Source organism: Cebus imitator, unplaced genomic scaffold, assembly GCF_001604975.1.
Source record: "Cebus imitator isolate Cc_AM_T3 unplaced genomic scaffold, Cebus_imitator-1.0 Scaffold84, whole genome shotgun sequence".
In the NCBI taxonomy this organism is placed as follows: Eukaryota; Metazoa; Chordata; class Mammalia; order Primates; family Cebidae; genus Cebus; species Cebus imitator.
This window is the reverse complement of record NW_016107399.1, coordinates 6,706,995-6,719,392: the sequence shown is the minus strand read 5'-3', so window position 1 is coordinate 6,719,392 and position 12,398 is coordinate 6,706,995. Positions and strand designations below refer to the sequence as shown.

The 12,398-nt window shown below is 38.3% G+C and overlaps 1 protein-coding gene and 1 long non-coding RNA gene across 3 annotated transcripts in view; one reads left to right on the top strand and one right to left on the bottom strand.

Annotated features, from left to right (window-relative positions):
• PRRX1 (paired related homeobox 1) overlaps window positions 1–12,398 on the bottom strand; it is a 72,372-nt gene that overhangs the window by 13,511 nt on the left and 46,463 nt on the right. For both annotated transcript variants that reach the window (XM_017534146.2, XM_017534145.2), the window contains exon 2: window positions 2,864–3,039. In XM_017534146.2, the coding sequence (XP_017389635.1) occupies window positions 2,864–3,039 (176 nt within the window). The remainder of the gene's footprint in view (window positions 1–2,863; window positions 3,040–12,398) is intronic.
• The window catches only part of LOC119472072, a 218,865-nt gene that overhangs the window by 190,061 nt on the left and 16,406 nt on the right, over window positions 1–12,398 (top strand). Inside the window, exon 2 of the long non-coding RNA XR_005201184.1 lies at window positions 7,415–7,554. This is a non-coding gene — a long non-coding RNA (uncharacterized LOC119472072). The remainder of the gene's footprint in view (window positions 1–7,414; window positions 7,555–12,398) is intronic.

Below are 12,398 nucleotides of genomic sequence, written 5' to 3'. Positions count from 1 at the left end.
CCTAAAAATATTCACACCAGATATGCCTATCATACTCTTCCCCTCTTTGTCCAGGTGTCAAAGCCCACATATTTTTTTCAAAATTCAACTTTAACATCGAACATCTCTTAAAAGTCTAACAGAGTTGGATAAAAATAGTGGCTACACTACTTTCAAGTTTTGTCCTGGGAGCTGTTTAATTTCTCTACTCCTTTGTCTCCTAATCAATTGGAGATAATAATAATATCTAACTTACAGGATAGTTTTGAGAGTTGGCCCAGAATTGGTGCCTAATAAATATAAATTCCCTCCCTTTTCCCCCAGGCAGATTAATCATTCCTTCATCTGATCTATCACTAATTATTTTACATACCATTGAATAGGAATATTATGATATCTCAAGTGTATGGTTCGCACACCTCTCTTCTCTGTCCCAGTCCAAACATCCTTAAGGAGAAGATCAGTGTCTTATTTATCCCCAGCAAACCAAAACCGGATTCAAGAGCATAATATGTGCTTGATAAGTGTTTGAGGAAAAAAAAAGGAAAAAGAAGAAAAAAATAAATTTTGCAAAGATGAATTAAACATGGCCTCCATCCAAGAGACCTCCTCAGTCTTGTGGGGGAAGTTGGCCCAGATACAACTCAATATAATACATTTCATGTTATGTTAAATGCCGTAAATATAAAGAAGCCCAGAGTCAGAAGGGATTGGTTCAGATGGGGAAAAAGAAGGCTTTCATGGGGGAAGAATAAAGTCATGAAGGGAGAACTCTGTCCTACTCACTTAGGAAATGTTCACAGCTCTAAGTCATTAAATCATAGCAAGGTGGGAAGAGATAAAGAAAAAATAGTTCCAACATATAAGAAAGGCACTTCCCTGTCATGATAGGGGTGAGACAGTCCCCCAACCAACCCCAAAACTGGTCCTTCACTTTTTTTTTTGAAATGTCCACCATTGTCCTCTGCAGGTTTCCTTATTTAAAATTTAGATCACCATAGCAAAAGTGGCACAGTAGCGTGCTGTGGGTTACTGGACTAAAATTATTCATTACACCACTGCAGGCTGACGTGGGACATAAAAGACATGGCGTGTTTGAGGAGAGAGGAAAGGATTTAAGAGCAGAGTTGGAGATTTGTAGTAAGCAGTGTGGGGGAAGAGGGTGTGGGAGACAAATTTCATAATCTGCACTGGATGGTGAATGGGAGAGCAAAACTGAGTGTGAGTGTTGTCCCTATGGGTCACTCTCAATTGAGCCCAAAGGGGCACCTTCACTCACACTTCCTCCTAACCTACCCTCAGGGGCCCCACAGGCTGCCATGACTTTCTTCTTTTGTCACTGACATTTTTCTTTTTTCTCTTGGGGAGCACCTCTTGGTGAGGTCCCTGTTTCCCCATGGGGAAGCTTTCATGCTTTCTCTTCAGGCTGAAGGGAGCACCAGGATCTCTGCATCAACTCCACAGCTGTCTCCCACTGTGTACTGTGCCTCCTGCATGGGCACAGACCCTAATCAACGGTGCAGGAATCTACCTTGGGGTCTGGCTCAAGTTCCAGCTGGTCAAGAAGGTTGTTTGCAGAAAGAAATTCTTAACACTCAGACTGAACATAGATATACAAATAATAATTTCATAAGACAGATTGGACCTACCCACCTTATCAAGACAGCATCTTGCTACTGGCAATATGGAAGACAATAAGATCTTTCAGCAGAGACAGCAAAGTACTACTTGGAAAAGGCATTTAGCCAGGAGACTCTCATTCATTCATTTTTTTGTGTTTTACTTATTCATTTTTTAGTGATTAACAGCATGAACTCTGGTTCTGCATATCTGCATTTAAATCCATTTCAGATACTTCCTAGCTATGTGATGGTGTGCAAAATACTTTAACCTCTCTGTACTTCAGTTTTCTCATCTGCAAAATGAAGAATACTATCCACATCATTGAATGGGTGTGAGGATGAAATCAATCGCTTATGTAAAGAACACTACTAGCCATATTAGGGCTCAAGTAGTATTAGTTATTAAATATTGTTATTGTTATGATTTGATCACAAGTTATATCTTGTTCCAGAGATCTGGCTTGCAGTTGGTGTGTCATGGCAATAATGCTAGAAAGAATGGCTATTCTCATTATCCTGCCTTTCATGTTCTTACCCTTTTTCAGTTCACAGAAAGATTTTGAGGGTAAACAAAATCATCCACTTGAGTGTGCTCTTAACTCAGTTCCTGAGTATTCATTTCCCAGTCCGTCAGTGCTCATATCATGGGTACTTACAACAAGTTTCTTGAAGACTGGAGAGGAGAACTGAGGTAGGAGACAGAGAATTCATCTCTTTAACCACTATCAAGCTCAAATTGAAATCTAAGGGTGCTGATTAAAATGCTCAGATGGACAATGTATATCACGTAAATCTGGAAGGGTCAGACACAAAGGGGTGCGGGGAGAGGAACCTGTAGCAAGGATTATTCTGCCCTACCTGAAGGCATTCAATTTTATTTTTAAAAATACTCACTGCCCTCAAAGAAACATAACTAGAAACAGGATTCTATCCGCATGCTGACCATTGGTAACTCTTACGAGTACCAGCTCCCATATGAAGCCTATAACTTGTATATTATTTATTTATTTATTTTTGAGACAGGGTCTCATTCTGTCACTCAGGCTGGGGTGCAGTGGCATGATCTCAGCTCACTGCAACCTCTGTCCCCCAGGCTCAAGTGATTCTCCCACCTCAGCTGTCCAAGAAGCTGAAACCACAGGCACACACCACCATGCCTGCAGCTACTGTGCTGGGCTATAATGTGTGTTTTTAAATAGCCTTCAGAGATGTGCCTCTGAGGAGGTGACTCCTTGGTGCCAGCCTCCCACAGCTTGAGTTACCTGCACTCTGGCCTCAGTGAGGTTCACCCGGCGGGCAAGGTCTTCTCGCACAAAAGCATCAGGATAGTGTGTCCGCTCAAAGACACGCTCCAAAGCCTGCAGCTGGCTGCTGTTGAAAGTTGTCCTATTCCTTCGCTGCTTTCTCTTCTTTTTTTCCTCTGAGTTCAGCTGATCATCTGGAATACAATACACTGATGAAAAGAAGCCAAATTCACTGCAGGAGTCCCACTTAAGACTTTTTTTTTTTTTTTTTTTACAATATATCTATAGTGAGATATGGTTTCATTTGCTCACATCTTTATCAAAGTCCTATAGCCAAATGCCACTTTGCATGTGCAAATGTGGGCATTAGTGCTCTCAAGTTCATATGTCAAGAATTCCAGCAATTCTAATGCTTGGCTGTTGCCTTTGAATCTGGGACAAGGCCTAAACTGTCAGAGAGACAGTACTTGCATGCTCCTTGATGCCTGTTTGTCAAGGAAAATCTTACCCCTGCCACGTTCTCTGGACTTCTCTAGAGATAAAGGAAGAAGAGTAGATGGTTTTGTACCTTATTTGTCTTTAGCAATATTATGCTCACTCATGTTGTTTAATAATCAAGTAGATCAATTATCTCCTTCTTCCTTCTCTCCTACCATATATACATGAACACACATGTAGAGTTATAGAGAAGACACTAATGCTCAAACCACATTAGAGGGATTTATTTTACCATTCACTCTCCTTGAAGCAGCAAGTAATTTCTAACAGCATTCACTCAAGGCTCCATGCTGTTGCAAAGGCAGGCTTCAGGGGCCTCAGCCTAGATCAGGACTAGTGCTACAGTGCCATCAACCCAAGCTAACATTAGCCTGCGGCTGAAGAACAGGAAACAGTTCCGAAAGATCCCTGAAAACATTTCACTCAAACTTGAGTTCTAGGACCCAGAGATCTTACGGACCTTTGAAGAATCAGAACTCCATTTTTACCTGTCAAAATTCTTCCTTGGTTTTCTCTGAGTTTCCCTAAAGGTAGTGTGGTGAGCTAACTGTCCAGGTTGTCCATAGCAGTCAGAGAGAAGTATGCCCCCATCCTGCTGCCCCTACCCAGCCCAGTCAAGAGTGATGGATATGTGAAACTGTGCAGAATACCAACTGTGCTGACACCTCCATCCAACTATCACCCCAAGGCCTGAGCTCTGCAGAAACTCTGTGTAGCTCCCAGAGATTTGCAACACTATGCTGTCAAAACTCAAAGTCACATGCTTCATCTAATGAACTGGATTTATATTCACCATAGCTTTTCCCAAAAGAAATCTATGAGTCGTTGGAGTAAGGATGGGGAGAAAGGAAAGCTTGGCCATTTCACTATTTAGAAAGTACTCTTGGCTGTCTCTTCTAATATGTAAATTCTTCTGATTCTCTCCAATTATAAACACAACACACTCAGCAAAACTATTAGCACGAGTCACAATGACAACTAACTCAGCTATAATATTGTTCTTATTACAGATTGACGGAATGTTCTAGATTTGTGTACAGAGTCAAAATGTAGCTTAAATCCAGAAGCTCCTAGCTCAGATGCCTGACAACTGAGCCTCTAAGTCTTTTCGCTATGAGACCCCTTCTTCATCAATGCTTCCTTACCAGGAATACCCTTGAAGCTTAGAATAGAAACTGCACATTTCTACTTGATAATTAAAGCACCCAGGTATAGTAAATGCTTGTTGAATATGTTTTCAGAGAAAACATGAAACTTCTCTTGGCCTTCGAAGACTGCTTCTGTAGAAAAGCATGTCATATGATCACAACCAGATTCCTCCAGCCAAGAAGCTACCACACCATTCTCTCTGCTTCATGGTTTTACGCAGATCTTCTCTTTGGCTTTTTACATTTATGGTGCCTCATCTAGCAGCCCTGCCTTTAGTAGCACGTCTGTGACACTCAGTAAGAATGTAAAATCAGCTGCATCTTGAAAACGGAGCAAATTTAATAATAATTTCTGAGATCTACCAAGGCCTAAAATGTTCCAACTAACATCACTGATTATACCACTAGCTATTAGCAAAATTAGTTAACAATAAGATCAGCACTATAGAATTCAAACACCTGGTATTAAATACCTTTTAGTAGTTATCTTGCACTTGTATTCTCCTTCCTATTTAATCTTTGAAAGCATTCCTACCATTCTTATTCTTTTTTCCAAATCATTTTGTTTTGTACTTCAGGTCTTTCTAGGTCATATAAGCCCTTGTGATAGCACAATAATTTGAATTTCATGCCCCCAAAACAGAAGTCTGCAAAAAAAAAAAAATTCTTAGCTTCTATACCTTCTTTTAACTGAGACCAATTATACCCTAAGCCATTATTTTTAATTATATAGAGAAAATCCCTATTAAGCCAATCCCAGGATTTGTTTTCTTCTCCAAAGAAAATTCTTTCTTAGGTACAAGCACAAATTGTAAATATTTTATGTTGTTTTATAAGCCTATTTCTTCTTGTACTGCAAACTGCGATCAAGACCAAGAATATTTTGTGTTTTGTTCTTAGTATTACAACCTGCTACATAATCTCAGTAGTTCTTTGAAATATTCCACTGTCCAATCAAATTCCACTGACTTTCCACCATAAACCACCAACTCCCTTGACGTGGGAGTAAGGGAAATGGAGAATTATAGTTTATGACAGGGAATAAATAGCTATGATGACCTGAAACAATTCCAACAAAAGTTTCCCAGTGAATGTTCTTGTTGTTTTTAACAAATGAAAACACTAGTCCAGATGATGTTGAAGGTGAGAAAAGGCACAAATAACAGGGGCCCAGGGAGTCTGGCTCTGGCAAATGTCCTTCAGAGTGCAAGTATAATAGAAAGAGACGATGAGCGGGTTATGGAGACAGCTTGAGTGGCAGTCCTGGGGATTGTCTGTCTTTGCTCACTAATCACAAAGTGTGAGCTCCCTGTTTCTTCCCAAGAATGCAGAACAGGACCCAGCACAGTATCTTCAGCAGTTCGAAAGGAAACATAAACACTGTAGAGGTTTACAAATGCAGGGCATCTGAAGGACCTGTGATAAACACATTTATCAGATTCTTGGCTCTGGTTGAATACAGAGGGGAGAAAGCAGTGTATTTTTACCAGTTACAAGAGGATCATTTTTTCTTGCAAGAACAACTACAGTGAAGGTTGATTGCGAAACATGTGTCTGAGGATACTGACATCCAATTCGATATTAGGATGTATCTCATTCTTTGGCATTCTAAAATGGGAAGGATTCAGCAAGCTGCAGAATAACCAGAGGGAGCATGAATACATTTTTATCAAAGTCACAATGTTTCAAATCCAAGGTGTTTATGTATTTTATAATTTTTTTGATGATTGAACAAACTGAAAATATGCAAATGTTGTCACTCTTAGTAAAAACAAACAAAACATCCTAATAAATAGGTGTAGTCTTGCTTGGGATCATGAGTCATAAAATATTAGCATCTAATAAAACCTGTGAAATTGTCTAATTCAACCATCTTATTTTCCAGGTGAGTTAAATTAGATCTAGAACAATATGACTTGCCCAAAATCCCAATGCAGACTTGGAACCTTTAGCCAGAGCTAGAAACCAGAATTCCCAATTCCATTCCACTCTTAAGAACAAATGATAACATACATGCTGTGTAAGAGAGAAATGATAAGCATCTGACACATAATTGGAAACCATTACCCAGGGAAAATATTTACAGGAAAGACAGATTTTTCCATACTAGCTGTTATAAAGAGAGTCTGAGAAGGAGGGTAGATGAATATCACATGTTGTCCTTTCTACCAGAATAGCCATTAAAAAATGCAACCATTCTCATCTAGACACTAGTTTGATCCAGATGTTCCTGCATTTTTCTTTACAATGGTATCCATAAGTCCTTGATTCATCAATTAAGTAAGTGCAGAGTTATTTTAGCTTAGCAGTATGCCCCATCTTCAATCTTCTCCCACAATTATGGGAGATGATTTTCGCTTTAGGACACAGTTTAAAATCTCTATGTTCCTAAAACACATCTAAAATCTTACCTTCTCTATAAAACTTTTCTGATAGCGCCAATTCATATTGATTTCCCAGTCTCTAAATTTCTATATATATATCAGCATATTATCAAATGCTTTTTAAAAGTTATGGTTCAATTCTTTCTATGTAAATATTTTGTCACCTTAATGCATTCAGGTATTTTCATAAAGAAGAGATAGGATTCCTTGACATGTTACATTTCAGTAAAAGTTGAAAGAGTTACAGTAGTGTTAGGGTATAGAAGCAGTCCCAGAATATTAGAACCTTAGTGACTTATTTGAGGTTTTAAAGGACCGAGTAATTTCTGAATTCCAATTATTATTTTTAACAGTACATAGCAAGTAATATTGTGAGCATTGTCTTTTGTCTCTGGGTAGTTTTACCTGCAGAGGAAAAATTCTTTTATAGCGTTTCTTTATCAGGTAAGATAGTCACCAGATTTAAAGAGGGAAAATGCTTTGTGGTCTGATTCCTTTGCAAATGTAGGAATTATTCTTTCATTTTTATCCTTTACTAGAAAAGCGGCTCCAGGATACACGAATTATTTAAACCACCAGGAACATACACAAGAAAGAGGTATTAAAAAAGATGGGTGTTTCTAATGGATCACAATGTTTGAATACATATGAAGAACTTCCTGAGAAAAGAAGGCCTAAGGTAGGATACCCTCTGTGCATTCAAATATGAGTTAAAGAGAACAGTAGCCCTGACCTTGCCTCTAGTATGAAGTTCACTCTGCACTCCTCGTGGCTACTGAAGTTGCACTAGAGGTAGAATGGAGAAGGACTGAAGTGCCATCCTAAAGCATGGGGACCTGACAGCATGTGGTGATCCCTATTCACTAAGGCCTTGCACTCACCGTGCAAGCTTCAGTGAACTCCAGTGCCCCTCATCCTCTTCTGTTCTGCATCCTGTGGGAGGAACCTTAGCCATCCCAAATCATTGGTCAGCCAAATGTAATTTAAAGGTATAGTAAAAACATATTTTAGGAATAAAATATGAAGAAAAATGTGTTTCCTTTGCCTGGGTCACATCAGTTTGGGAAAAAATCTGATGCAAGAAGATAAAATGCCAGCTTCAGTAGCAAAAACCAACTACCACATCAAAGCTTGTCATCTGCCTTTTGGTTGAAAGCATGGCAGGCAAGCGGATCTAAAGTGCAGCCCGCTGATCATTTTATGGGCATTGAAGAATGTTTTCAAAGGAACTTATATTGCACAACAGCTACTTACTTTAATGGGATTTGTGTGGTTCAGGCCCTGTAACCTTTGGAAAATTGAAAGGAAGTGTAATTGCAAAAGCCACTAAAAACCGTTTAGCTTTTATTGCAAGGCCTATGAAAAGCAGTGAAATAGAGCTGTGGCATTCATTTGAGTTTCTTGGCTACATTTAGCATTAACTGAAATTAGGACAGAATCTTTCTAATATGTGCCCTGATAAACGGCGCATGGGTCACTTAACTGGGAAGGCTGTTGCAATACAGATTGAGCTTACTGCATCACAATGACCAAAGCCAAGTTGAGCAGCACACCCACACCTTCTCAACAATATAGTCCTTCAGCAGTCCTCCACCATTGAATCCCAGAAAGTATTAAAAATGAACACATCTCTGCCAATACAAATACCCCACTGTGCAGCTATTGTTCATTTTAAGGTGCATTATCACATCACAGCTACCTGAACTGTAGCACACTAAAGCCCCTGAACTTTGTATGGTGATCTTAACTGTCATCTTGGTGTAGACTTGGTTTATTTTTAGTCAAATATCAGTCTAAGCCTTAGCAAATAGGATTAAAACACCTTATATGTAATTTGGGAAATGTCATATGTTCTTTGGAGAACAAAATTCTCTAAGAAGTGTGAAATTACATAATTTTGAATGGTTTTGATCAAAAAGACGAGTCAGTGGTTCTGTGTAGATAGCTCAAAGTTTAACTCTCTCAATATAGCCAACCCTCCTTTCAAATGGAAAACACTAAAGAATATGAGATATTCTAATGTGATTTACACTGTTTTTAGCTTCTTTGTTATATATTTCCTTTCACCTCTCTAGAACAAATATATTTCCATAGAGCCAAAAAATGTTAACACATTCCATATCACCTTAGGTGCGTTGACTCTCTTAAGACATTTTTCTTAAAGGAATATCGATCAGAACCCCTGAGAATATCCAACACAAAGCAAGGTTTCCCATGTAGTTCCATATTGCAACTATGCTTACTTCTGAGGCTATGTTGATAATCCTCCTCCCACACACCAATGTGGGCACATTCTGTGTGATGATGAATCTGTTTTAGACTATAATTCCAGAGCACAACATTTGTGTGTGTATCAGTTGAAGCTCTTATCAATGCTCAGTAAGTGAATAATCAGACACGAATAATACTAATAATAATACTAATATATTCATAAATACATAGTATTTCTACTAATAATAATGCTAATGTATTCATGGATACATTAGCATTCTTACTGTAAGAATACTGTTCAATAACAGAATACCTTCTCTTTGATAAAGACATAAAATTCTGCCTTCAGATATACAAGCTACCTTCAATTTTTCTATGGATGAATTTCTAATTTACTCATTTTTCAATTTATTTCAGGATTCCAAAAAAAGGGAAAGTAAGAATCTTTTTATCATACCCAACTAGCTATAATTGGGATGGAAGCATAGTTGGAAGTGGAGTGGAATAGAAAGTAAACCAGCTTAAAAATAATAACCTGTGTTCTCCTACAGACCCTACCACTGACTAACTATGTGGCCTTCAATAAGTTGCTTCACTTCTCTGAGCTTCAGCTTCCAAAATGATAAAAAGGGAGTAAGACCACCTGCATTGCAGGGTCATTTGAAAATTTAATAAACACATAAAAGGCACATAGGCTGGCACATAGTTGGCATTTGACAAGTGGTGGATCTTACTGCTACCACTGCTGCTATAACGTCTCCTCGGAAATGGACTGGTTCAAAACCATTGCTGCTGTACCTTTACTCTACTCTTCTGCTCACTCTTTGTTGTTGTTTAGCTATTCAGTAAGATTTCTATCACAGAATAACTGCAGAGAAAGTGAGAAAGCCATTCAAATATGTTTATATGGCTTGGTCAGTTTTGATGGAGAGCATAACTGAACTAGGAAACTGGAAAAATAAAAGCTTTAAAAATTAGCAAGAACTGAGATATGGGGGTAGACTCAAAATTGTACAAGAAAATCATGCATAGATATTTGTCCCAAAAGCTCCATTTGGGGCATTTTTGTGCCATTATTCAATTCCTTGCTTTCTAAAAAAAACCAACTTGCCTTCCTAAATTCAAATTTTGGAAAAAAAAAATCTAGAAAGCAAGTAGATTCTACTACTTGTATGGGCAAGCAACTGGTACCTTTAACAAGTAATCTCACTAGAAATTACTTAAGAAAAAAAAAAACACAGGAAAGGAAAGAAGGCCAAGGGCTAAAGACAGGTTATGAAAATTCAATTGTTTCCCAGCCTATTTGCTTTGGGTTAACTAATTTCATTGCCATATGACTAAAAACACAAAAGTTCGGTCATATTACTCACTATTTACTCTGACTTTTTTTTTTAATGTCTTATTATTTTGGTAAATTCCAAAAGGATAAAAAGAAACCAATGAAGGCAAAGTTCTGGGAAAAGAGTGAGTTCTGACTGAGATTTTAAAAGCTTTCTAAACTTGCAATATTCTGGGTGTGTGGTCCCCTTGGAAGTGCCTGGTAATTTGACTAGGAATTTGACTAGGACTATAAAGAGAGCTCAGGATGAGGCATATTCTCTTGTCTTCTTCTGCTGAGATTTTTTTCCTTTGTAGTGAGACTGCTGCCACTTTGTAAAAGAAACAACATCAATCTTGCCATTACCAATAGAAACTAGTGTTTTCATGAAAGGAAACCATCATGTCATCTTTTTCAATGATTCCTTATCTTTTTGGTTATAATCTGTAATGTTCTAAAGAAAAAATCTAAGGCCGGGTGCGGTGGCTCATGCCTGTAATCCCAGCACTTTGGGAGGCCAGGGTGGGCAGATCACGAGGTCAAGAGACTGAGACCATCCTGGCCAACATGGTGAAACCCCGTCTCTACTAAAAATACAAAAATTAGCCTGGCATGGTGGCACGTGCCTCTGGTCCCAGCCACTTGGGAGGCTGAGGCAGAAGAATCACTTGAGCCCAGGAGGCAGAGGTTGCAGTGAGCTGAGATCGTCAGCCTGGCAACAGAACAAGACTCCGTCTCAAAAANAAAAAAAAAAAAAAGAAAGAAAAATCTGGTAAACACAGGTTCTAAAAAAACACGACTAGAAACAGAGAGGACTGAAGGAGATGTATAAACAATAGTTAATGAGTAAGCGCAGCTCTTAGAAGAGGAGTGATGGAGCAGAGGTTCTCTGCTTGGACAGAAAGATAGCTACGAGGCATTTGAACTGGTGAGAACAAACACATGACTTATATTTTCTTATAATTTTTAATCTTGTATTAAAAGAACAAGGTGCTTAGAGCAGAGAAAGCCACAGTAACCAAGAATTAGCTTTTCATCACAACAAGAGATAGAACCAAGGGTAATTCTGTAACACTATACAGAATAAATGAAGAGGTCTGAAAAGGAAATCAAAGTTCCTCTTGGTGTTACTCTGATCTTGGATACCAAATAAAATCTGAAGATAAAAACATGATAAAATGGTCAACACAACAAGCTTGATATTTTTAGATACTTTTTAGATGAAATAAAATTCTCTTTAAAAAAACAAAAATTCAAATTTTATTTAAAGAATAAGAAAAGTCATAGTGTAAATAGTGGCTTAAACCTTGACTTTTTTTTTTTTTGAGGAAAATACCATTCTTTAACATCTGAAGCTTTCAATTTCCGTATCTGTAAAATGGGTTGTTGGCTTAGTCAGCTTAGGCTGCCAAAACAAAATTCTATAGACTGGGTAGCTTAGACAACAGAAATATGTTTCAGAAGCTTAAAGTCTCAGGATGTGGAGTTGGCCTATTTGGGTTCCTGTTGAGGGCTGCTTCCTGGCCTGCAGTCAATTGCCTTATTATATTCTCATATGGCAGAGAGAGCAAGAGAGCAAGCTTCCTGGTCTCTTCTTATAAGGCCACTAATTCCATCACAAGGACCTACCCATGTGACCTCATCTAAACCTAATTACCTTTCAAAGGCCTCAGGTTTGATGGAGAGCATCACATTGGGGGTTACAGGTCCAACATATGAATTTTGGGAGGATATAAACGTTCAGTCCATGACAATTGCTTTAAGATACAAGTGATATATATATTTTAAAATGATACAAATTGTGACAACTATTTGTACACATTTCCTTATATTTTGTTATAAAATATATTATGTATTATGGAGCAATTGTGGAAATGGCTTTGGATTGGGAATAAGGAGGCTTTGATTCTAATTCAGGGGAGTTACTGAGAAAGCCTATGAAGTTAGCCCTCAAGTGTCCTAACTGGCATGATTATAGATTGGGCTATGCAACT